The sequence below is a fragment of the Sclerotinia sclerotiorum genome, genomic scaffold (assembly GCF_000146945.2).
Source record: "Sclerotinia sclerotiorum 1980 UF-70 scaffold_23 genomic scaffold, whole genome shotgun sequence".
In the NCBI taxonomy this organism is placed as follows: domain Eukaryota; kingdom Fungi; phylum Ascomycota; class Leotiomycetes; order Helotiales; family Sclerotiniaceae; genus Sclerotinia; species Sclerotinia sclerotiorum.
Window position 1 is genome coordinate 559,141 of NW_001820813.1, and position 24,716 is coordinate 583,856.

The 24,716-nt window shown below is 41.8% G+C and overlaps 9 protein-coding genes across 9 annotated transcripts; 6 read left to right on the forward strand and 3 right to left on the reverse strand.

The window, feature by feature from the left end:
- Positions 1-456: 456 nt before the first annotated feature.
- On the reverse strand, positions 457-2,984 carry SS1G_13143 (predicted protein; the record flags this gene model as incomplete). The annotated part of the gene is made up of 8 exons (XM_001586000.1): positions 457-626; positions 1,152-1,264; positions 1,634-1,708; positions 1,765-1,850; positions 2,334-2,349; positions 2,382-2,535; positions 2,796-2,898; positions 2,964-2,984. The coding sequence occupies 8 exons, from the start codon at positions 2,982-2,984 to the stop codon at positions 457-459; spliced, it is 738 nt and encodes a 245-aa protein (XP_001586050.1).
- A 1,605-nt stretch (positions 2,985-4,589) lies between these two features.
- On the forward strand, positions 4,590-6,834 carry SS1G_13144 (hypothetical protein; the record flags this gene model as incomplete). The annotated part of the gene is made up of 3 exons (XM_001586001.1): positions 4,590-5,018; positions 5,073-6,451; positions 6,576-6,834. The coding sequence occupies 3 exons, from the start codon at positions 4,590-4,592 to the stop codon at positions 6,832-6,834; spliced, it is 2,067 nt and encodes a 688-aa protein (XP_001586051.1).
- Positions 6,835-9,465: 2,631 nt separating this feature from the next.
- SS1G_13145 (predicted protein) lies at positions 9,466-10,187 on the forward strand (the record flags this gene model as incomplete). The annotated part of the gene is made up of 3 exons (XM_001586002.1): positions 9,466-9,526; positions 9,747-9,808; positions 10,128-10,187. 3 exons carry the CDS (start codon positions 9,466-9,468, stop codon positions 10,185-10,187), a joined length of 183 nt encoding a protein of 60 aa, XP_001586052.1.
- Positions 10,188-10,208: 21 nt separating this feature from the next.
- Positions 10,209-10,899, forward strand: SS1G_13146 (predicted protein; the record flags this gene model as incomplete). Its single annotated transcript, XM_001586003.1, has 3 exons — positions 10,209-10,403; positions 10,512-10,559; positions 10,849-10,899. 3 exons carry the CDS (start codon positions 10,209-10,211, stop codon positions 10,897-10,899), a joined length of 294 nt encoding a protein of 97 aa, XP_001586053.1.
- Positions 10,900-12,097: 1,198 nt separating this feature from the next.
- Positions 12,098-12,289, reverse strand: SS1G_13147 (hypothetical protein; the record flags this gene model as incomplete). The annotated part of the gene is made up of 1 exon (XM_001586004.1): positions 12,098-12,289. One exon carries the CDS (start codon positions 12,287-12,289, stop codon positions 12,098-12,100), a length of 192 nt encoding a protein of 63 aa, XP_001586054.1.
- A 1,964-nt stretch (positions 12,290-14,253) lies between these two features.
- SS1G_13148 (hypothetical protein) lies at positions 14,254-16,517 on the reverse strand (the record flags this gene model as incomplete). The annotated part of the gene is made up of 3 exons (XM_001586005.1): positions 14,254-14,427; positions 14,530-16,262; positions 16,352-16,517. 3 exons carry the CDS (start codon positions 16,515-16,517, stop codon positions 14,254-14,256), a joined length of 2,073 nt encoding a protein of 690 aa, XP_001586055.1.
- Positions 16,518-17,365: 848 nt separating this feature from the next.
- On the forward strand, positions 17,366-18,357 carry SS1G_13149 (hypothetical protein; the record flags this gene model as incomplete). Its single annotated transcript, XM_001586006.1, has 6 exons — positions 17,366-17,438; positions 17,502-17,521; positions 17,578-17,604; positions 17,659-17,674; positions 17,777-17,952; positions 18,004-18,357. 6 exons carry the CDS (start codon positions 17,366-17,368, stop codon positions 18,355-18,357), a joined length of 666 nt encoding a protein of 221 aa, XP_001586056.1.
- A 696-nt stretch (positions 18,358-19,053) lies between these two features.
- Positions 19,054-21,183, forward strand: SS1G_13150 (hypothetical protein; the record flags this gene model as incomplete). The annotated part of the gene is made up of 3 exons (XM_001586007.1): positions 19,054-19,164; positions 19,239-21,086; positions 21,163-21,183. The coding sequence occupies 3 exons, from the start codon at positions 19,054-19,056 to the stop codon at positions 21,181-21,183; spliced, it is 1,980 nt and encodes a 659-aa protein (XP_001586057.1).
- Positions 21,184-22,138: 955 nt separating this feature from the next.
- SS1G_13151 (hypothetical protein) lies at positions 22,139-24,623 on the forward strand (the record flags this gene model as incomplete). The annotated part of the gene is made up of 5 exons (XM_001586008.1): positions 22,139-22,225; positions 22,306-22,474; positions 22,529-22,747; positions 22,800-22,995; positions 23,045-24,623. 5 exons carry the CDS (start codon positions 22,139-22,141, stop codon positions 24,621-24,623), a joined length of 2,250 nt encoding a protein of 749 aa, XP_001586058.1.
- Positions 24,624-24,716: the final 93 nt, after the last annotated feature.

Below are 24,716 nucleotides of genomic sequence, written 5' to 3' on the forward strand. Positions count from 1 at the left end.
CCATATTTTCGTTCGCCGTTGATTGCTCGCGTATCTGCTTATTTGCTTATTTTCCTCACGATTTTTATTCGTATCATTATTCGAACCTGTCATAGTTCGTCCGCTCCATCAATCGGTTGACCGAAAATACGATAAATTACAGGTGGCCCCATTCCACCAATGCTAGTTACATATTTGACATTCTCCGCACCCCATTTTTGCGGGACTTTTCGGTTTTTACGAGTCATTAAGTGCCAAAAGAGGTAATTTATGATCGTATCATAAGATCTGTTTTCATCCAGTAAGAACTTTTACCAAAGTTTGGAAATTATTAGTACTATGTGATAGGGATCATGGTCGTGACAACGCGTTACTTAGTAGTATATGGCTCGTGATTCTTGTCATGACTTTGGTGTATTTTGATAATATCTAGTATGCTAGGTGAAGAAAACATCGCTTCACGCGTAGAAAACCATCTTAAGTAATTTCTGTTCGGTCTATTTCGTTTTTCGCTCGTGCTGCTGCCAAAAAGTATAAACCCCAGACGCTAGAGAAATAAGGGTATTCCTCTCGAGGTTTACCATCTTCTGGCACGTGCATAGAGTTTTGGAGTTGCATAATTTCTGGCCGCATGAGTAAGGAGTTTGCTGTTTACTAAAGTAGCTTCCGAGCGGAAAGTTTGCGGGATGAGAAGTTCAATCTTTTTGAAGAAACTCTTGACATTCTCGACCGTATTTATTTTCCCAAGATCGTATGGATCTACAGGGCCTGAATTTTCTATTGTTTCATTAGTTGGCATTGAATTTGCAGTTAGTTTTTGCCTCTGAATCTCGTTTCTTGCAGCTTGATAAATTCGAACCCTGCCAAGTATTATCTTTTCTTCTGCAGTGCATCTCCTACTTCAGTTACCCGCCGCTGATTGTGAAGATCTGAAATATTCCCATGACTTCCTAATTGTAGAAAGGGTAAAGTTGAGCAAATGTGAGTGCTTCTCGAGGCGTCTCGTATGGCCTAGATGGGCTCAGTGAGAAATTTGACTTCCTTCTTTCCTCATGTCATTACTATTGCTTACAGGGAATATCCCAGTCTTATGAGCCCTATATGATGCTCGTTATCACTGCCGAAACCTGGGGATCTGCTAAAGATCTATTTAGCCAAATGGTTGTACTTACATTCCATATGCCGATTCGCCAACAATGTTTCCGTGTTTCGAATATCAAGCCACAATATATGAGGCGTCACCTTTAGCCTTCGCAGAAGCCGCATTGATTCTTGGCCAAATAACCTAATGAAGCTGAGTGTAAGAACGTTATGGTGCTAAGAGGACGAACTTATGTATATTGCCCCATTTGCCCAGATCTTCCAAGTTTATGTATTGCCCCCAATATCGATGCCCGCCAGTCCAATAGGATGTAGCCCTGTGATGCAGTTCGGCTTCACTAACACCTCTTGCATCTCAGTATTTGTTCTCCTCTTGGCGGCGATTGTTAGAATGATGAGGATCGTGCGGTGCGCCACCCCCTCTTCCTGTCAGAACGTCCGCATAACACTCGGCTGTGAATTCTAGCTCGGCAGCTCACTATAGATGGTTCGCATTAGTTTAGAGTTGCCTGAAGCTAAAAGACACTAATATCACAGCCGGTGAAAACGATACAAGGTCTTTGGGTGCGAGCCGAATGCGAACTCGCAGTTAAGAAAATCCGATGTATGCCGAGAGCATATTGACGGGCTAGAACCAGTTCAGTGCTGGTAGCAAAGCATATTGCTAAGACACTCCGCCGTTACCGTGCATTTCTGGTATAGCTTGAACCAGCTCGTGCGGCATTTTGATATTGTTCTGTTTGTGAAAGCCTTGCAGACACGAATGCCCACTATAGCTAGTGTAAAGACAGGAAGTACGTATACTACAATGATAAAATAAAATGAAGAAATAAATCATAATACGTGTGCGTACTCCACTTCTACTAGACTTGCTTCATGTTGTGCCAGTGCCAGTCACTATTGTGACTAATTTGATGCCAAAACTTCCATCACTGGGTTTCCAAAGCCGAAACCTAGAAGAGCTAAAATTTTCCATCGATAGTGTACAACAAATATCGGCTCAGTCTGCAGATGGCTCTCTTATGCACGTGATTTATTTTGAATTTGAAGTGAAGTCATGTAAAAGACTCGATGAAAGCCAAAGGCGAGCTTAATTCTATCATCTTCATCTGAAGGATTGAACGTCTCAATTCGTAGGGCTGCTGTCTAGACAACCAACATTGATATGCCCTCTATCCACCGTAGTGGCGTGCAAATCATTTTTGGATCGATCTCAAATTTCATGTTTAGATGAAATCTCAGGGGCGGCTTACCATGGCATCATGCTGACTGTGTTTCCGCATTGAATTCGTCAGGCATACAAGAGCTTGGTCATATGGCAGCCCAATATCATAAAGATTCTGCATATTTCAGGAAGAGCAATCTCCGCCATGATAAAATTTTTGAATATCCCAAGTGGCGTGGTTGACCACGATAAATTCCACCAAGGTCGAGGCACACCTCTCCATCCTAGGACTGTGATTGCGTAGATAGCCTTCTATTTTGGCGCTCTGAAATTGATCGTGTCTGACGATATGAAGTTTAAGCCCGTTCTTGAGTAGGTGGGTACACATGTTTGTACCTAGTACCGAACCTTTCCGAGAGTGTCCCAAGTATATTCAATAACCGACATCCAATGCTACATCGGGAAAGCCGACCACATGTTCTTCGACGAACCCATAGTTTATTTTGTGGCAAGCGCCACCAGGATTATTGGGGACCTGTGAAGGGTGTACTGCATATCTCGGCACTATGCGAGCGGGGGTATTTCTTCAACAATGGGTGGGTCTCCATGTGAGATTTTTCCGGTACGAAAATACTCGTGAATGATACTAATCCCTGAGACCTATGTTAGTGCAATCCAATTATATTGGGTCTCTTGAAAGCTCGTGCAACGAGTGTACTTTCGTTGATACTTTACACATTTTGGCAATATACCTACCGGAAGATATTAATCGAAATGCTATGACGATCTCCATAAGACATCTAAGAAATTCGGGCTTTATTTGATATTTTTAGGACAGTTGAAGAGTCAACAATAATACCGAGGTAACTGGGGATTTACATTCTCCTAGTAACATGAAAGAGGACATCAATGAGAAAAATACCAAGTGGGGACTTAATGCATTGAGGTCAAGGTCCCCAAAGATAGAGTTCCGCGTATATCTTGCCGGTTCTTGAAATCTATTATTGCCAGCTTGAGATCTCCATAATGCCACATGTATGCATCTCATATCTCAGCTCAAGACATATCTCGATATAGTTCACTAGTCAAAATGTTCCCAATGCGAACTATGGTATGGTTATCGCGGCGATGAAGATGTTCCTACAGTACAACTTCCTTCTGTAGAAAGTCACGGCGATTTGACCCCGCTTCACGTCATAATTTCCCCAGACTTCGGAGATGATCTTGATTATAGGCAGAATGCAAAGAAGGAATGATTGGTGGTGCCATGTGTATTTTCATCTCTCTCTGAGTCTGTGTGTGTTTTTGAGTGTGTGTGTGTGTGAATTTATATTGGCTGCTGCGTAAAGGAAATTGTCTTGTTGCTATCTCAAGCTCTCAATAGGTTGAAATCAATTATTTGCTTACATAAGGCCCCGAGTGAACCTTGCAAAGTTGTGAGTCAGGTACAAATAGAGAAACCCCCCTGTCAGTTTCGCTTATGCACATCGTCTTGCAAATCCAATCAAGACCTTCATTTTTCTCCTGCTTCTGGTTCACGGAGCTTAAATCTCCGTAACACGTTACCCACAAAATTTACCATTATTTTGTTGACTACAACAGCGAAACCGAACGAACTATCATGCACGGCACAATCAACATTTGGAACTAAAAGCCACCATCGAATATAGAACCAAACTTTGGGCATTCTATTCCCCTTTCATTCTCCCCTTACAGCAATCAGATCCTATACCACTATGGTCATTTCTCCATATTTCTTCATGCAACGCAGAATCACTCTGCAATGTGATCTCTATTACAAGGAATCTATCTTACCACTTGAATATCTTGCCAGGTCAATTTACTCCTATCCAGTAGCCAGCATTAAGATGTTCATCAAAACTTCTTGGATCGATTCCTTCTCCCTTCGGCCGGTTGCTTTCTACCGAACCCCAGATTTTTTTTAAAATTTTGAACCTGCATAAACATTCACAAGGGTCTACTCCATGGCAAGCTGTAAAGATCGCAGACAACCCTAAACACATCGTCTGATATCCCCATCCATGCTGTGCATCCCCCTCTTTCGGACATTGCAGGACGCCGTTCACGCTCGTGTAGTATTTCATAAGCGTGTTCACGGTGCATGTAATCAATAATATCTTTGTAAGAATGATATTATAAGCCCAAGCCAACAAAAACCTCAACATTCGCTCTCAAACAGCCGAGTTGGGGTTGCACACAGAAACTTTTTTGGGAATCTCTAATATTATATTATTATATGAATGAATACTACCTTCAAGAATCGTTCTTCATTTTCACTTAACGTATCCTAAGCCACAGAATATTTCATGAACTAACAGCTTACATGCCTTACGTCGGCGCAATGTCCGTCTCATCCCAAGATTCACCCAACTCTACCACCGGAAGTGGTAGACATTTCTCAATGTCTCGAGACAAATTCGACATCAATATTCCCTCACCTCAAATTTCTCTCGTATCAAATGGTGATTTAACATCTCCAACATCATTAAAGTCACCGGGTACTCGTCGCATCGCCACTTTTTCCCGGGAAGGTATTTTGGGATCCGCTCAGAAAGCCAGGAATTTGTCACAATCTTCCGCAGACAGAGAATCAATCATAAATGGGCTACAAAACAGACAAAACCAAAATCAGAACCATAATCAGAATGGAAATCATAATCAGAATGGGCATAGCGATGACGGGATCAATCCATTGAAGAGAAGAAGCACTGATGCTGGAATTGACTACCCCAGACGGAGAGCCACCATCGCCGTAAGTACTTCGGTCTTTGGGGTTAATGACAATAATACCGACGAAAAATAACAGTGCGAGATTTGTCGATCTCGGAAATCACGATGTGACGGAACCAAGCCCAAGTGCAAACTTTGCACAGAATTAGGTGCCGAATGTATTTATCGTGAGCCAGGTATCAAACTTGATGCTGGGGATAAACTCATATTAGAGCATCTTACTCGAATCGAAGGATTACTTCAATCGACATTAATCGGGCAAACATCCAATCTTGCTCTTTCCACCGGCTCGCCGTCTATCAATGGAGGAACCACGACCAGTGGTGATGATTTGATGATTGCAGCCAACGGAGGCTTTGTCTCTCTACTTCCTGCCACAGGTCTTGGCACTTGGACCAATCCCACAAATATTTCCACGATGCCAAAAATTCACACAAATGCTGCATTACACCTACTTCAATGGCCGTTGATCCGCGATTTAGTATCACGACCTTACGATCCTCAAATCCTTCTTCAGCTCGAAATGGCTAGAGAGCCGCTTGTTCTGTCAAAAACGCCTTGTTTAGATCTCTCCAATACCTCCGCATATATCGAAGCATTTTTCGCAAAGGTAAATGTATGGTATGCATGTGTTAACCCATACAACTGGAATAATCACTACCGAGTTGCTTTATCAAATGGATTCCGCGATGGTCCGGAAAGCTGCATTGTTCTTTTAGTGCTGGCGCTGGGTCAAGCTAGTTGCAGTGGAAGCATATCTAGAGCGGTTAGTTCTGAGGATCCTCCTGGGCTTCCATATTTTGCAGCCGCTTGGGCACTCCTTCCAAGTTTGATGACGAGGAGCTCGGTTTTATCTGCTCAGTGTACAGTTCTTGCTTCTGCGTATTTGTTTTATCTCGTGAGACCATTGGAAGCGTGGACACTATTGAGTAGTACGAGCACGAAGCTTCAACTTCTTTTGAGTGCGCCTGGAAGGATACCACCGAATCAAAGGGAGCTATGCGAACGAGTGTATTGGAATTCATTGTTGTTCGAGAGCGACCTTTTGGCTGAACTAGATTTACCGCACTCCGGTATCGTCCATTATGAAGAAGTGGTTGGACTACCCGGAGGCTTTGAGCAGGAAGATGAGGATGGAGTGGGTCGAGATGAGCTCTGGTACTTTTTGGCCGAAATCGCACTTCGCCGACTACTGAATCGCGTCAGCCAACTAATCTACTCGAAAGATTCGATGTCATCGACATCTAGTTTGGAGCCTGTCGTGGCGGAATTGGATTTCCAATTGTCACAATGGTACGAAAGTCTACCTATTCCTTTACAATTCCCATATACTCGAACACCTCTAGCGGATCCTGTCCAGACTGTGTTGAGACTGCGATATTTTGCTTGTCGAACGATCATCTTCAGACCATATATTCTTGCTGTGTTGGATAATGAGCAGGCAGCTATGGATCCGTCAGTTCGAGAAAACTGTCGGAAATGTCTTGAAGCTTCAATTCGACAACTAGAGCATATCAGCGCACAGTAAGTCTACACTTTCCGCTTCCTTACGACAATCACCTGACTAACTCACTTCCAGTCATGCAGGTCACATGCCCTATCTCTGGCAAGGAGCTCTCAGCATCGTTTCTCAAACCCTTCTCGTGATGGGCGCCACCATGTCCCCCTCACTATCCGCCATAATCAACTCCCTCGTCATCCACGACACAATCGATGGCATCATAAACGACGTAGTCATGGAAATCGAAAGATACGCCCATCTAGCTCCCAGTTTAAGTCTTTCTGCCGAAATAATCAGGGAAGCCGAGATGCGAAGACGCAGCTACCTTGGCGGCTGATTGTTGATCCTACAGAATCTCACAAACTGTCAGAAATGAATCTGCAAAAAGTGACAAGAATTGGCACATGATTAGAAGCCTGAAGGAACTGTAAGTGGCAAGAGCCAAAAGGGCCGAATGTCCAGATTTTGGAAAAGATAGGGTATTCTTTTCGACCAGTCAAGCCTGGGGATAAGCCACGATATTCATGAAATTGGGGCTTGGCCGCAGTCTAAGAAGCTTTCTGGTGGTGCGTACGGGTTCTTTAAAGGTACTTGGGGGATGTACCTTAGCTGCTAGGCTTTACGGCCCTTGGTGCCGAAGAAGCCACTTTACGTGCTTCTGAATCACCCCGCATTTTCCGGGGTCATGGTACCATGGGACATCTTGTGGATACTTGAACATAGATACGGTGTCACATGTTGTATATAAGTGTATCTATTAGAGCCTTGGTCATGTTGTGCAATGATTGCTGTGTTGTGCTCATTGCTGTTTCACTTTGGTTTTGACTTTGTACTCCATATATTTTTTATGCATCCTTGGAGTTGTGTGATGGTTTTAGTTCAAAAGTAAATTAGCTAGCATGGTATATATGTGAGGCTTAAAGAAAAGACGCAAGTCATGGTTGGAATCTAAAAGGTACATCTTCATTGGTACACTTTGCTAGCTTTCATAGAATTTCTGAGATTTTAGCATGTAGTAATGTGGATCTCATGTCTAATGAAATACATATCCTTGTTTTTGTTTTGTAATATACTTGATTTGGCTGGGCAGGTGATTGGATCCTTCCGTATTAGACTTTCATCAGGTTTGGAGAAAAAACCTTCTTATTGCTTGGGCTTAGATTAAGATACTATAGTGGATGGAAGAGGCAATAATAGAGTTGCCAGTTCTCGACCAATTTATTGCCATGGCAGTCTAACATTTGCTACATTCCACAAGCACATCATTATGGAAAGCATTTTAATTATAATAGAAACTTAAAGGTTCTGAAGCTTAATACATCAGCCATCATCCTTTTATCTTGTCAGGTGGCTTAATGTCGTTCTCCTATGAACCTGAGATGGTTCCCACATTCATTGATATAAGTAAAATATCTTTCATATGAGTCTATACAAAGACACAATGCTGAAAGGTGACAGGATAGAGTTTAAAGTAGTGAAGCTCTATGGGAAAGAGATGTCAAAATTCACAGGAAAATAACCACTCCCATATTTCACCGTAGCTCTTCTAAAAGACACTCAGTATGCTTTGATTTAGATTCCCGCAATTAAAAATGCAAAGGAAAAGTTATTAACGCCTGACCAAATTATGCCCTATTCGCGAATATCTTGCTAATATTCTTATATTTCAACCAGACTTTCTTTGCCTTTTGCCACAAACTCTTACAAGCTACTAGTCCAGTCCCAATATGCGAAGAATTGAATAGATATCAGTCTTACAAACACATTTACTTGAATGAAATCGTCTGTATGTTTCTCGCGGCATTCCCCTATGCAAAAAATGAAAAAATAAGAAAATTAACACCCGACTGAAGTCGAAACCAAAACAAAACAAAAAATCCGAAGCACAATGTGGATGTTGTGAAGTCGAGGGACAGCGGCAATGCACCTAAATCAAAATGCAACATAAACAAATACATAATACTACAGTAACACACGTGGTAGATAGATATAATCGGTTCTTAGCTAATCTTCACACTTGAAGGATTGAGCGTGGCCAATGAGTGTGTTGTTATTATGTGGGAGGTAAAATTCCAATTTCTATGGCAGATTAGCGACGCCTGTGAGAACTACAATATATTTCACCGATCTGTTAGGAACTCCTCTTTTACTCTATCAATTTAAAAAGGTTTTCATGGACAAAAAGTCTCATTGCTCGGCTCAGGCTCTCATAGGAAAACTCCGCTAAAATTTTTAACGTTCCAGCAGAACTGCCTCCACTGCAGGAGTATGCATCGACTCCGAAACAACCGCACCCGCGCTGTTTCACTAGGAGGCATTTCATTACACTCAAAACACAAAAATCATCAAAAATCAGTGAAATTAATAACAATAAACGGCAAGGGCGTACCATGCCAGCAATATCTCGTAACACGTCACATCAGATACCTCGGATCGGCAACACCTACCCAATCCAGAGCAAAACCACCAGCTGCGTTCATACTCTAATAAGATACTGAAAAAGAAGCAAATAGGGCGTCAAAAGTTAGTAGCCTTTCCATCCACCATATTATAACGAAAGTAGATCTGCGAGTCCATGAAAATAACTATTTTCTTGCTCTTTTTTTTTACTACGAGAAAGGAGGTTAGACATGATAGTGAACACGCGTGATTCCAAGGTTTTCGAAGATAAGGATTAGAGGACGCAGTTCAATACTGGATTCCTTTTCTGAGGTTTACCACTCGAGAAGATTCATGATTCCTCAAGCATTGAAAAGGGGGTTTTGTCTACACAAGGACCGGATGCACTGCCTCGGTTAAGTTCCTTCATCTATTAAGTAGACTCGAATTTCTTAGTTTCAAAGCCGTTGCATTTGAATAAACGAATTTACAGGTGCATGTTATGATTTAAACGACAAATCGCGTCTTTCACTCATAAGGGGGTGTATCCCAATGCTAGGCAACGAGTTCGCCTTAGTCACTAGATACCATGAACCCGTACTCCGCCGGTACTTTCAACATCATGAAGCAAAATGAAACTGGCTCTTGCTGTTTGATCTCACTTTCTCGCCGGAAGTAATGGAGGCATAACAAATTGGTTGAAGTAACAAGTTAACTCCCAGCTCGCCATAAACTTTCATAAAAGCACTCTTTGCCTACGACTAATTCGATATCGATGCAAATAACTGGCTCTAACTAATCTATGAGAGCTCTGTTTGACTAGGCCTTTCATTCTCCGGGCTAACTTCGTCGTATTACCGATTGGTTGAGACGTAAGAGTTGGTCAAGTCAATCGTGAAGTCCCTATCGATGGAATGTTGAAACGAGAAGTCGTAAGGAGATGAGGAGCTTGTCGATTTTACTTCAAATCGAGATGATTTACAGTGTCCCGAAACTTCTATCAAAATCTTGAGGCCGTACTCCGCTGTGACATACCAGATCTACGTTCATCTATTTTCACCCAAAGATGGCATTATCTGTTCAATACTAGTCTTTCTGTTCACTTCAACCTCACAGACGGCGAGTTATATATTTTCAACTAGGATTCAAGCTGGTAACAATAAAAATAGTTCTCATGGCCTATCGGTCTGATCGTTTGACTCGGTTTCTAAGAAGTACTCGCTAACATCTCATAGACAATTTGATCCATAGATCTTGGCTTATAAGTCATACGAAAAGAAAAGTTGGGGAATTCGACAGTTGATCAACTAGCTTTGAATCGCCGTCCATCCTATGAAGCCGATAGGTCTAGAAACAACACACGAAGGCTACATTTGGCATAATGTCGATACAGGAGGCCAGATGGCCAAAAAGAAAAGTGCAAAGGATCCACATGGTCTGCAAAGATCATCCACCATAACCGCGAGTCAACGAAGTCGGCTCAAAAAAGCGAAAAGCATTTATACCAGAAGAACAGTACAATCTAAGGTTCATTTCAGATGTGATGACATCTAAGAAGAATCTTAACAAAAAGCGTAAAGCAAATCATACCACAGAAGATAATATAATATATAATTCATAATTTATAATTTAAAGTTCATCTCAGATGTGACAACATCCAAGGAGAATCTGAACAAACAAACGGTAAGCTTACATTCCCTTGATGTGATATTAACGGCAGATTGGCGGGGCATGAAAACTACTACTTTTTTTTTTTTCCCCTTCTTTTTGACTGACGATTCTCCCACGTACTAGGAAAACTTCTGTATGCTCTTGGAGGAATTACCATGATGTGTGGGTCGAACTTAGTTTTGGTTCCTTCCGCTTGGCTTTTACTTTTCCTAAAGTACTCCCTAGTTCGTATTTGTGAGTCATGTATGATGAATTTTCATAGATTTTTATTAATAAAAGAAAATTTAAACATCATATGTAGCCGGAACTTGAGATAAAGGTTTTTCTAGTCTTTTCAGTCATCGGCGTCTAAGTTGTTTCGATCGAATTAGCCCTCTTTTCTTAGCTCCTTTATTATAAACTCCTCCTGCTAGCCAAATCTGCCCTTTCTAGGTACCTCATTATCACTTCTATTCTATATCAAAAGGATGTAGGATAAAAAAACCCTTTAGAAATTTTATATAATTCAAAATTGAATAGTGTATTCATGTAATATAACGATGATCTTGTACAGAGACTGATTAAAAATTATTTTTTATACTTTTGAATTTATAAAATTTATACAAATCTATAAATTATAATATAACTATTGAAAGAAATTTATTTTTTTTGCTTAAAATAGAATAAAAGATAAATAAAATGGTTTTCAAATTTTTTGAATTTTAATTCTCAGAATTGAAATGATTATATATATTTTTAAAAATAATAATATAAAAATATAATCTTTATTTTGTATTTAGTATTATAATTTCAATTTTGATTAAACAAAATACAACAAGCAATAAACTAGCTTATTCTAAAATAAAGTTTCTTAATAAAAAATTTAAAATATTAATAATTAATGAATTAATCCATTTCAGAATTACTACAGTTCATTTCGGAATTAAATAATTGCCCTATTACCTGTAGCATATCAACCACACCTCGCCCAATATTCTGCACATCCGAAAATTTATAAACCCACAACTCTCACTCTCAACATGCTGTAATTAAACTCGCTCGCACATCCCGGACCCGGACATCTATACATATTCTTCTCATGCACCGGGCTATTCAAATGACCATTCAATTCTGGCAGGGTATCAAAAGAGCATACGGGGCATTCATAATGCAACCCACCGGGAACTTTCACTGGCGAAGCTAGTGGGAGAGGAGGAATGATGCTTGATTTGACGAGTGATTAAGTGGTTAGTGTCTAGACGACACATTTGAGTACTAATTATTTGGCGATTTATACCAGAAGAGCAAGTACCAGATTCCAAGTGGGTGAATAGGGCAGAGGCGGTTGGGTAGTGAGTGGGACAGAAATGGCATTCTGTGGCGGGTCCCTGGTGCCTTTTGGAATGTTGATGCTGAGAAAGTCAGATATTATTTTCATACTAAGTAGCACAGGATGCCAAATTTTTGAAACACATCTGGCGTTCATAGTAATGACTTACCTGCATCAGGCTGTTTTCATTTTGTAACATTTTTTTGCATGGTCTGCAATAACGATGATCGTATTGGGTGATTCAATGATTTTCTCGAAGCTCGATAGACAAAAACCAGGTGTCACAACCTTCGCATTCGAATTTAGGTTCTTCATCGCTTGAGGAGTATTCGTCTTTAGAAGACTCGGCGCGGCCATGATCAGAGCTATTCTGAATGTGTTGATAGTAGCCACTCTTGTCGTTGGAATAACGACCACGAGAACGGAACGACATATTGAGTAGGATTGAAATGTAATGAACAGAGGAAATCAGGGAATCAAAGCTTTCTGTTCCTCTTACAGTTATGAAGTTGTCGAGACTGTGGGGAGGTCACGCAAATAAGGGTGATAAAACTTATTATATGGAAGTAGTGGCTCGTAGATGTTACGACGGGCTACACAACTACCAAGGCACGTGATCATAAATGATCAGTAGTGATCATAGAAGCATGAAGGACTATATAATCAAGATGGATTTCCTTTGTATAGAGCTTCGTGCTCAAGATCAATCATTTAGTATACTCTACTATTAGTTACGAATTGCATTATTGTCATTACTTTAAGTCCCTGCTTGACGCCTAGTTATAAACCACCTCGAGAGCCTAGAGCACTTCCACGTGATCTAGACGGCAAACCTCGTAACAAAAGGGTGTTTATAGACCAGCAATTGTATTTAACTTAGAATCTACAGGTGAAGAGCACCTGTAGATGGGGATAGCTACTGTGACGGAAAAGTCGTAAACGGAGTCAATTCAATTACTTAGAATCTAAAACTAAAGAACTAAGAAGATTCTAAGTAAGAAGGTCTTTATATACAGGGCTAGTGCACGTGAGCCACTAGTGGGGTAACAACCGTCACGTAACAACAATGCAATTCGTAACTAATAGTAGAGTATACTAAATGATTGATCTTGATCTTGAGCACAAAGCTCTATACAAAGGAAATCCATCTTGATTATATAGTCCTTCATGCTTCGTGGCTCGAAGGGAGCGAGGGGATCGAGCTTCGGTCCTTTCGCTCTCCTCGATCGAAGGGCTCGAGAGGCCAAGCCTTCGAGCTCTTCGAGTCCTTGCATTACGTGTTATTGCTAATCCTATGACCTAATTGTTACCTGCCGTAACAGGTGGCCCAAAAGTAGGGTACTAGACTTAAGATTAAAAATAATTAAAAAATAAAATACTAAATTTATCCCTATCTACCTCTACCTATCTTTATCTACCTCTATTTATCTTTATCTATCTTTATTTATCTTTATTTACCTTTATTTCTTTAATAATCCTTATAAATCCATCAACTTTAATTACAACTATATCTTAATATTTCAAATCCCATCATCTCAACACTACTAAACCTAAAATAAAATCCAGTAATCCATTAATCCAGGACAGAGACCATTACCCCAAATCCAAGCCCAACTCCAAGCCTATATTCAAGTAGATAACAGATATTACGCAAACCATACATATTATCCAGTTTTCACCCATATCTAACATTCAATATCCATAAGTGTATCTATCCAATCCAAGGAAATTATTCCCCTACTTTTTTTTGTATATCTCGCTATCCTATCCAGCTCACTTACACACTTATTTATCTACCTAGATAAACTCAAATTTCTGAAGGAAGGGAACCTCTAGGTTTGTCGACTGGGCATTCATCACCACTCTTCCTTGTACCTCTACTCCATCTCCTTTGCAGCAAGAACAGAACAGAATGTAATAAACAAACAAACGAATATTCATCAACACAGTATCAATGGTATCAATAGAAATTCTTATACAATATAATGTATGTGCTCCAGTTCAAGTTTACTTATATCCCTTTCCCTTCCTTTCCCTGTGTTCCATCCTTTCCATCTTTCCATCCATTCAACCCTACCTAGCCTAGTCCATCCCTGCTTCTCCCTCTCCCTTCCTCCCTTTAACCTATATTCTCAAATGACAGAATTCTCAAATTCTACATCTTTTCAAATCTATAACCATGCACGCTCCCGCTATCAAATATATCCCATGCATTGTAATCACTCCCCACTCCGCTCCCCAGCCATCAACACTTCACAAGCGAAAAGAAAAGACAGAAAAAAATTAAAATCACTCGCAGAGGTAATCGAAATCTCAAATTGGTAAAATAAAGACCTTGCATGCCATTTTGCGGATTCTGGAGAAACAAATAAAAAGACAAATGAAAATAAAATAAATCTACTCGATCCTCTTTTTTCCCTCCTCAGCATTCGCGTATCGTGCGGTGCTTAATCCACGCTCATGTCGAGTCGTTAATAATCCTCCAACTACCTTGTCTTTGGTAACGTTGCTTATTGCTTCATTGTAACCTTCTGTTGCCCAGGGACGAGGGTTGAGTTTTGGCCAGTTGACCTGTGGAAAGATTTATTAATACATATAGGTGATGGGTGTACGAAGATGGCAGCAGGTAATATATAGCAGAGGAGAGGAATGAAGGAGGAAAGAAAAACATACATATAGCATTCCATTGCGGAAGACGAAACTAGCACACCATGCTCCTACCACCAGCCAAACAATATTCCATATTCTTAATGGCAATACTGCGGCATTAGGTAAACGAGGAGTGAAAAGGCCAACAAGAACAAAGAAGATACTGAAGGCAAGGATATAAGGGATGCTTTGGATGACTAATGGTCTTCTATCAGCAGTTATAAGATGAGAACCAATGTTTGCATTGCTGGGAAGATAATAGCCTAGGAAGAGATCGAATGAATCCTGTTTGGGTCCATCTAGGAAATTATTTCTCGCGTATCGAGTGATGGAATTTTGCAGATCTTGAAGAGCGCCGGCTTTAGTTCGAACACCTGTGCGCGTGAAGTCTGTTTTGAGAGCACCAGTTCCAGAATAAGATTTTGAGACAACATCAGCGTTGTCCGCCCAAAGTTTGCGGAAAAGGATTTCAAATTGTGGGTCAGCTAACGTGAAGTTCTCCCCACGGGTGAGAACACCGAGATCTGTTAATTGGCGATTAAGAGTCCAGCGGCCAAGCATACTTTGGACAACATTTGTTCTGTCGAGGCAATCCATGCAATTCGTACGGACGACGCTGGTTTGGTGATTGCGAACCTCGAGACGACCATCAATATCAGCTGGCATGTCAACACCACGGAAATATTGTTGCGCCTCAAGAGCAGCACCAAGTTGGTCAAGCAGTAGTTGTGCTCGGTGCCATTTTAATCCTTTGGTTTCGTTGTGGAAATCGAAGTATATGTAGTGTAGTCTGTCCATCTCCTGTCTCTTTCCTCTGGGTTCAACCACTCGGAATTTCTCATCTGTGATTTGATCGCTTTGTCTGCTTTCGGCTGGTGCTGAAACCAAAATCTTTACCATCTGCTCATAGGCTTCTTTCACCCGTTGCTCTCGGCCCTTCTGGTTCACCAAATTTACCAAGTAATTGTCTCCATAAATTCGGATTTGCTCGTCAAAATGTGCCCTGGCGGCAGGAACAGCGGTTTCTACTCCTCGAATTTGAAGTTTTGGTGTGTAATGCAAAGTGTTTATTTCAGCCCAATATACCGGAACACTTCCCCTGGTTTGTACGTATGACAATATTTGCGCCTCCTTGCCGCCTGACCCTCCAACTTTGCCGTTCTGCATTCCAGCGCCTCCAGCGAAACCATCAAGTCCACTGGTATTATCATTCAGGATGATGATTTGTTCCGTTTCATTAAAGTTCGAAACGTGCCCTTCTTCATCCACTCCCCGAGAGAAGTATCTAGTTCCCGCTCGATACCTGGATCTTCGAGTAATCAATACAAATGTTAATGGAGAGGTCTTGACTTGGGTCTGAACAATTTCGAACATTCCAAACATAACTGGTAAGATATATGGATCCACCCCTGGTTGCTGTCCGTGTTGATGTCTGGACCCTGATGTTCGGAAATCTATTAAATCTGATTGGACAAACTTATTCCAGAAAAACCGATCATCGGCTCTTTTCCAAAGAGGGGCAGATGGATCGATTCGCGATTGCCTTTGGAAAGTATTGGTAATATCGGTGGAATAGGAAAAGTACATTGGTCCAGACTTGATGAAAGTCTTGAGGAGGCTAAGGTAGGTATCCTCATCTTGGTCTCGAAGTACTCGTTCTCGAAGAGGTAGAAATTCGGTTGCAATAACTTTGTATACCATATGCCCCTTCAATCTTCCCATAGGCTCTGCCTTTGTAATGACAATAATGTACTTATCTAGGAAGAAGTTAGTCCAAAGTCCCAAGTAATGTACTGTTGTTAAATACCCAGCCTTAGTTTGATTATGCCCAAAATGCCAGCAATACTGGAGACACGTTTTCCTCCCAAAAGTGGTCCATCATTGAGTCGTATATCTCCTGTTGGTCGATCAACTACCAGTGTTGGTGCTGAGGGTGAAGATGGTGATGTAAATGCGTAATGCGATGTCGAGGCATGAACATTGATATCCCTAAAGGGCAAAGAACTAGCCATTTTGTGATCTGTCCCGCAGACAGGATAGGATGTATCGTAGTTTCACAGTTTTCCTGATTTCCAGTGCTCCAATTCTCGAGCTCTCCAGGACTCAAAAAATCAAAGAATCTCCTTTGCAAGCGTGTACAAGCAAGCTACAACCAAATGTATAGATCCAGCCAAGCTTGATATAGCTGTTCTCTAATACCAAGCTCGGAACCTCGCCAACACCTAAAATTAAACTTTGTGGATATGCCCTAGAAGCACCCCTCCATAATTACTAGCTAGTCTCCTTTGACTTTGTTCCAGATCAATATCAAAAGTTTCAACAGAGACTTTGTTCGATGTACTCCATATATCTTCTATGAAGAATTGCTGTATGTATAAGATAAGACATTGTAAAAGAGATTTGTAATATGAAATAGTAAAACATATTAATTAAATTTATATTATTTGAGAAGGAGTGTTGTTGTAATCTTAGCTTGGAAAGATTCCAAGTCATTGATTCATCATAGTAATTCAGCAGTCAGTCAGTAATACTCGGTAACTGGTGTGGTGGTGGTAGTAATTCAGTTCAAATCCAAGTGTGAATCTAGCCATTGATGATGAATTTTGATACATTCACCTTCAAAGAAACATTACATCTAAATATGTTGCACGTGATTGTCCCAGCAATCGAAGCGATTCAGGATCATCGTCACTTTCCAGGTTGAGCCCGTTGCCGCTTCTCCAGATCAAGATAACATTTAACTTTACCTCCGACATTTCCACCTCCCTCCTACCAAACAAATTCGCCAAAGTACTATACAACCATATACAACTTGTTCGACAATACACTTCACTTCATTAAATTTCATCCACATTCCAACATGGCTGCTCGAGGTCCACCAGGCTCCCGCGCCGGAAACTCACGATTTGCGCAGTTTAAATTGGTGCTACTTGGTAGGTGGTTCTCATGAGTACCTCATTTATTTCATTAAATTACCTGCTAATATTGTACGATAGGGGAATCTGCCGTCGGAAAGGTATGAGCTTGCTGTCTGCTGGGCATATTTATTCTACACACTGACATTTGGGATAGAGCTCCTTGGTTTTACGATTCGTTAAGGTATTTATCACCACTCCAAGCCAGAAGATTGTTTCAAACTGACCTTGACACTAGGATCAATTCGATGATTGTAAGTGGCTTTCAACAAATCTCGTTCTTATACCAGAGGCCTAGGCACAATTCGAGCAAGGGATTGGGAATGGACAAAGAGCACACCGCTGACTGACGACAGACCGCGAGAGTACCATCGGCGCAGCTTTCTTAACTCAGACGATTTCCCTCGATGAAAATACTACAGTCAAATTCGAAATATGGGATACTGCAGGTCAGGAGAGATACAAGTCACTGGCACCAATGTATTACCGAAATGCCAACTGTGCTGTTGTTGTTTATGATATTACACAAGCTGTTAGCTCCTCTATTTCTGGATAACGTATTACCTACTAACATGTCTGGTAGTCCTCATTGGATAAGGCCAAATCTTGGGTGAAAGAACTTCAACGACAAGCAAACGAGAACATCATTATCGCTTTAGCCGGAAACAAACTCGATTTAGTCACGGAACAACCGGATAAACGTGCTATTACCACTGAAGATGCATCAAATTATGCGAGGGAAGCCGGATTACTATTCTTCGAAACTTCCGCCAAAACCTCTGAAAACGTGAGAGAATTGTTCACGGCCATTGCAAAGAAACTGCCTTTAGATCAAGCTGGTCCAAGAAATCCAAGAGCTGGTGGCCCACGAGGAACAGGTGTTGATCTCAGACCCGAAGCGCCAGGAACACAAGCAGGCCCGGGTTGTGCTTGTTAAAGGAACTTTGTGATGAATATGCGGTGGAGTATGGGACATATTGGGTGGAATGAACCTTTGATACCAAGAATGAGCTATTCTCAGGGCTTTCCACAAATAATGTTCCTTTTCGAACAAGATTGCTTGGTTGAGTGTAGCATACATGTGGCCACTTCAACACTTTACGAGAGCAATCGTTTTAATACCTTGATGTCTCTGATTTCTCGTAGGAAGGGGTTTGATTTGCAGCAGATTTTCTGCTTGCCAGGCGTGAGAGGGTTTCTTCCTTTTTTTGATGAATTAGTTCTTTCAGCATTTGGGATGTATGATATGCAATAGAACCACCATGCATTGAACGATTTTCACAATGCACAAGACTTGTGTGGAGAATGATCATCATAGGGATTGTTTTAATACATGAGTTTATATTATCATTTCATTAATGAATGTTATTTTAAATTTGATCTAACAAACCAATTCGAGAATATAAAAATCATAGAAAATTATTCTGGCAATATTTTGTAGCCTTGCACATTTGGCTGATCGAATTTCAACCCTGGGATTTTCTACATCATCGGCCAAAAAAGTGAAGTGGTCCGAGCTTTTCCTAGGAACTTGAAAGTGTTTTTATCCCGAACAGGATAATTGGCAGAAGAGTACGCGCAGTTTTCAACATCACCAACCTCAAATATAACCCGTCCCTCCACGCAGCCTGTCATGCTGCGAGCTGGTCTTCGTTCTTCGAGGGCGTTGGGTCTCAGACCCAACGTTGTCAGTCCTGGACGTCAATGGAGAGCACAGAATGCCCGGGTGATTTCGGATACTATGGTATGGAGCTTCAAGATATCCTATTTCGGGCAATTAATTGGTGTAATGAATGCTGATAGCTGTTACGTTTTTAGAGAACCTTTGCCGACAAATCAAGTATATCAGATTCGAGGCCTCCAGTACTCCCTGGATCTGCCAGCGAGGCTACATCTGAACCACTACCACCTGGAGCTGTAGCAACTCCAAATTCAGCTGCTCCAACACCAGCAACTCCAACCTCTTCAACAATTCCTGCAGAAAATGTCCCTCTTACCCCCCCGCCTCCAGGAGTTCAATCACCAGGACCTCCCCCTCCATCTTCGAGCCCACCACCTCCCGCGCCAAAGCCAAAGAGACGCTTCTTCCGCAAATTCTTTACAACCTTATTTCTGTTAACTACGTTGGGCTTTGGTGGAGGAGTCTACTATTCCCGGATCAATGATAACTTCCATGACTTCTTCACAGAATATGTACCTTTTGGAGAGGACGCAGTTCTCTACTTCGAGGAACAGGAATTCCGAAAACGTTTCCCTTTGATCTCGAGTCGAGCTTCAAGGCCTCCTAGAGACACTGGTGAACAGGTTAAAATTCCAAGCCAAAGTGGTGTATCATGGAGGGTTGCGAATGAAAACAAGGACTCTACGGGACGACACACTAGTTCTGCGAAGGATAAGGTAAAGCCATCGGAAGCTGTTCAAACACCACATGATTCAAAACCAGCCGATAGAGTCAAGGCAGTCGAGCAAGTAAAGAGCGGAAATTCTCCAGTAAAGAATTCCCCAGCTCCACCAGCAACTCCAGAATCTAAGCCAAGCAATGTTCAAAAGGATCCAGAAGTCAATGAGCCATCCAGAGCATACAAGAAAATTGAGCGAATTGACCCCATTAACATTCCCAACGGAAACGAGCCTGTGGTCCAGGAATTGGTTAAGATTATGAACGATATCATTGCGGTTGTCAATGCCGACAATGCAAATGCTAGATTTACGTCTACTATGGATAAGGCAAAGGCAGAATTGAACAGAGTTGGAGCCAAGATTCTGGACATGAAGGATGCAGCATTGAAGCAAGCTGACGAGAAGATCAAGTCTTCCGATGCAGAATTTGATCGCGCTGCTATGCAACTCATGCAAAACTTCAAAAATCAGCAAGCAGAGCAAGAAGCTCAATTCAGAGCCGAATATGAAGCCGAACGCAAGAGGATTCATGAAAACTACGAGCAAAAGCTCAAGTCAGAGCTTGATCGCGCAAATGAGGTGAACGAGAAAACACTCCAGAACAATTTGACGGAACAAGCTCTTGAACTTAAACGTGCATTTTTGGCTGATGTCAAGAACCGTGTTGAGCAAGAACGGGAAGGGCGTCTTGGCAAGCTTTCCGAGCTAACTAGCACCGTCAACGACCTCGAGAAGCTTACTGGTGACTTCAACACCGTCGTGGACCAAAACCTCAAGACTCAACATCTTCATGTTGCTGTCGAAGCTGTCCGTGCTAACCTTGAGAAGTCTCAAATCCCACGACCTTTCACAAGAGAACTTGCTGCCCTGAAGGAGATTGCATCCGATGACCCAGTTGTCAATGCTGCAATCGCATCCATCAATCCAGTCGCTTACCAAAAGGGTGTTCCGAGCTCAGCTGCGCTCATTGATCGTTTCCGTCGTGTTGCATCTGAAGTTCGCAAAGCGTCATTGTTACCTGAGGAGGCTGGTGTTGCCAGTCACGCTTCGAGTTACGTATTGAGCAAGCTTCTTTTCAAGAAGAAGGGTTTGGCAACTGGTGATGATGTAGAGAGTATCTTGACTCGGACGGAGACTTTCCTTGAAGAGGGTGATTTGGATGGTGCAGCTAGGGAAATGAATGGATTAAAGGGGTGGGCAAAGACTTTAAGTAAGGATTGGTTGGGCGAGGTTAGAAAGGTTCTTGAGGTTCAGCAAGCTCTTGATGTAAGTTTATCATTTCTGTTACTTTCACGTTCCTTCAACGTTACGATTACTAACAACTCCCAGGTAATTGCAACAGAAGCCAGATTACAAAGTTTGAGAGTCGAATAGAGACATAAAAAATGGTTCTCCATTACATCTGTACATGAGATTCAATGGTGGCGAAAAGACAAGATAGCCACGTACTTGTTGGTGGAGAGATCAGTCGGTCATTAATTTAGACTGTTTGTAGAAGTACGGATAGTAAAATTAGAATATATGTACTTATTATCACTGATCCTCTGGTATTGAATCAATTTATTGCCTCTGTGTGTGATAGAGGATAAGTTTTAAATCATCCAATAGTGTCAAATTGAGGTGATGACCATGGGAATAGCAGCGAGTGCTGGGTGTTGAGAAATCCAATTAATCCAATTAATCCCCCTTTCCCTGGGTCCGTCTTGGGAGGTCAAGTTCAAACGAAGTGTTGTGACATCCATATGAATTGATGTATCTCGTCTCAGCCATAGGAGTGGCTGGATGGCACGTGATCTAAACTCGAGATACCAATCGGGAGAATATCGACCCTGCCAGACTCTCCTCTCCACCAAAATATTCGACAACTTCTCATCAATTGCACAAACTTAAACACGGCGTCGAGATAATGAGTCAACCATGGTTACATAACATATTAAAGCTTGAATTCGCTTGAATGCGCATCAAGATTAAACAAAAGAGAAGTTGCACATGTGTTGGGTGTGTTGCGTTGCGTCTTGGCCTTCGGAGATGTGACTCAGGCCGAACGAGTTGAGTGGAGATTCGGAAAGCGGCAAGCGACCCTTGATCATTAGCTCAAGGGGGTTCTCGGTACTTTTCTAGTAGACCTCCTCTCCTGCGTATTGATTATTTAATGTCGATATCCTCAATCCTGAATTGCTTGCCATTGAAATCAGGTTCACTACTCTACTACGTTCAATTATTATTTTTGCTTCTTTCATCTGTTCATTCCAATCTTTTATACTGTTTGTTAGACATTCTGTATATTTGAGTGCAATTGGAGCAGAGCAAAAAAAAAAATGTCGTCTCAAGGAGAATCAGCAACCACGATCTTGTGTTCGTGTAAACAAACAAGATTTCATATTGAGAATCCGGTTTACCAAGAGGTAAGTACACCATTCCCTTCTTCGCAATGCGATACTTCAACATCGTTTCATTATGAAAAGAACTCTGATAAATATCATAGCTCGATATTGAAGGATTAAATATCACGGTTACATCATCGGTTAAATCTGCTGTGAAACCAAAAGGAAAATCTAAAGCAGAGGGTCTTGAAATTTTATCCAATGCGAGTTTAAGACTTAAGGCTGGAATATGTTACGCGCTGATTGGAAAAAATGGAACGGGAAAATCGAGTATGTCCTCTCCATCCCGTGCCAAGTCAAAAAGTGAGGACTGATGATATCAAGCTTTGTTGAAGGCCATTGCGGAGAAATTGATTCCAGGGATTCCTGTACAGACCAGAATTTCCATCTTGCAACAAACAGATGCAGATTCAAAGGAGAGCGATGAAGAGGGTAGTAGCGGAGATGCTGGGTCTGACGAGAAAAAGGGAAGTAAGCTGTCAGTTTTGGAAGAAGTTATTGACAGAGCTACTTCAAGAAGTGAAATTCAACATGAGGTTGATAGTATGTCTTAGCACTTCAATGGTTGATTGATAATTATTGACAAAGACCACAGTACTGTCCAAGGCTGTAGACAACCAGGAAGATGCATTGACACCTATCCGAGCTATGCGGCAAGTACAGCATGAAAGGTTGAAGAGAGAGCTATTCGAAAAAGACAAGGATGCTAGGCTCAGGAGTGGAACACGTGGTATGGCAGCACGAAAAGCATTGATTGCCTTTGAGAAGACAGTTGCAGATTCCGAGGAACGGTAGGTGTTGCTAGTTTGAGTTAGATTATGAGTTCTAATTCGAAATCAGTATCAATCAGAAAAACGAAGAGATAGATGAAAGGACAATCAAGGAGGAAACGGATCTAGCAGCAGAACTTCTTGCAGAGTTGCAACTACAGCTAGAACCTACTCGACTTGCCGATATCGAGACGAAAGCACGAAATATACTCGCTGGTTTGGGATTTCCCAAAGCAAATCTCGATAAACCAGTCAATACCCTCTCTGGTGGATGGAGAATGCGCACAAATCTCGCATCTATACTTCTTCAACCAACTGATATCCTAATCCTCGATGAACCCACCAACTTCCTCGATCTCCTCGGAATAATTTGGCTACAAAAATATATCAAAACGCTCAAAGATTCCACCCCTAATCCTCCAACCATCGTAATTGTCTCCCACGATCGGGATTTCATCACCGCCACATCCCAAGAACTTATCATCCTCCAAACCCAAACCCTCGCCTACTTCCGCGGTTCTCTGTTCACATATGAATCCACTATTCGCGAAAAAGCCCTTTACCTAACCCGTATGCGCGATGCGCAGGAAAAGCAAAAATCGCACATCCAACAAACGATTCAACAAAATATCAAACAAGGAAAAGCAAGCGGCGATGAAAATAAACTTCGCCAAGCTAAATCGCGACAAAAGAAATTGGATAATAGGATGGGCATTGAAGTTAGTGCTAAAGGAACAAGATTCAAACTTAATCGTGATCTAGCTGGCTATCACTTAAAATCTAGAGCAGATATTGAGATTCCGCCTGAGGAGAAAGGTATTTCCATGATAATTCCTCTGGCTCCTGATTTACGATTTCCAGGACCATTAATCTCTTTGGAGAACATCTCATTTCGATATCCTGCTACCGGGTCTTCGAAAACAAATGCGGCCGCCTCACCGTTCATTCTAGAGAATGTTAATCTAACAATCCACATGGGTGATCGAATCGGCATCGTAGGATTAAACGGAAGTGGAAAATCCACACTCCTTTCCCTCCTAACCGAAACAGCAAAACCCACCAAAGGAACCGTAACCAAACATCCACGATTAAGATTAGCCTATTACTCCCAACATTCCGTCGAAGATCTCCAAATCCTCTCACACGGCACTCCTGACCTAACAGCCCTCTCTCTCATGACGGCCGATATATCCAATCTCCTCAACGAGCAACAAATCCGCAGTATCCTCGGCGGCTTAGGCTTACAAGGTCGAATCGTCTCCGATGTTCCCATTTCCAAACTGTCAGGTGGTCAACTTGTACGATTAGCATTAGCGAGATTAGTGTGGAAGGAACCGCAATTATTAGTTTTGGATGAGGTGACGACGCATTTGGATTTTTGGACTGTGAGAGCGGTAGGGGAGGTGATGAGGGGGTGGAATGGTGGAGTTGTGGTGGTTAGTCATGATCGGTGGTTGGTGAGGAAGGTGGTGGAGGGGTGGAGGGAGGGTGAAGAGGAGGAGGGAAGTGAGGATGAGGATGAAGAAGATGAGGAACAGAGGAGGAGATTGGTTTATGTGGTTAAGGGTGGTGGGGTTAAGGTGCTGGAAGGTGGTGTGGCGGAGTTTGAGAGGAGTTTGGAGAAGAGGGTTGAGAAGTTGATGAAATGATTAGATGGCATTTCATGTAAAGTAATCACGATCAAATAGCGTGGTGAGTTTAATTCTATTCCCATTTTTTGTACTTCAACCTAGGATTTTCAT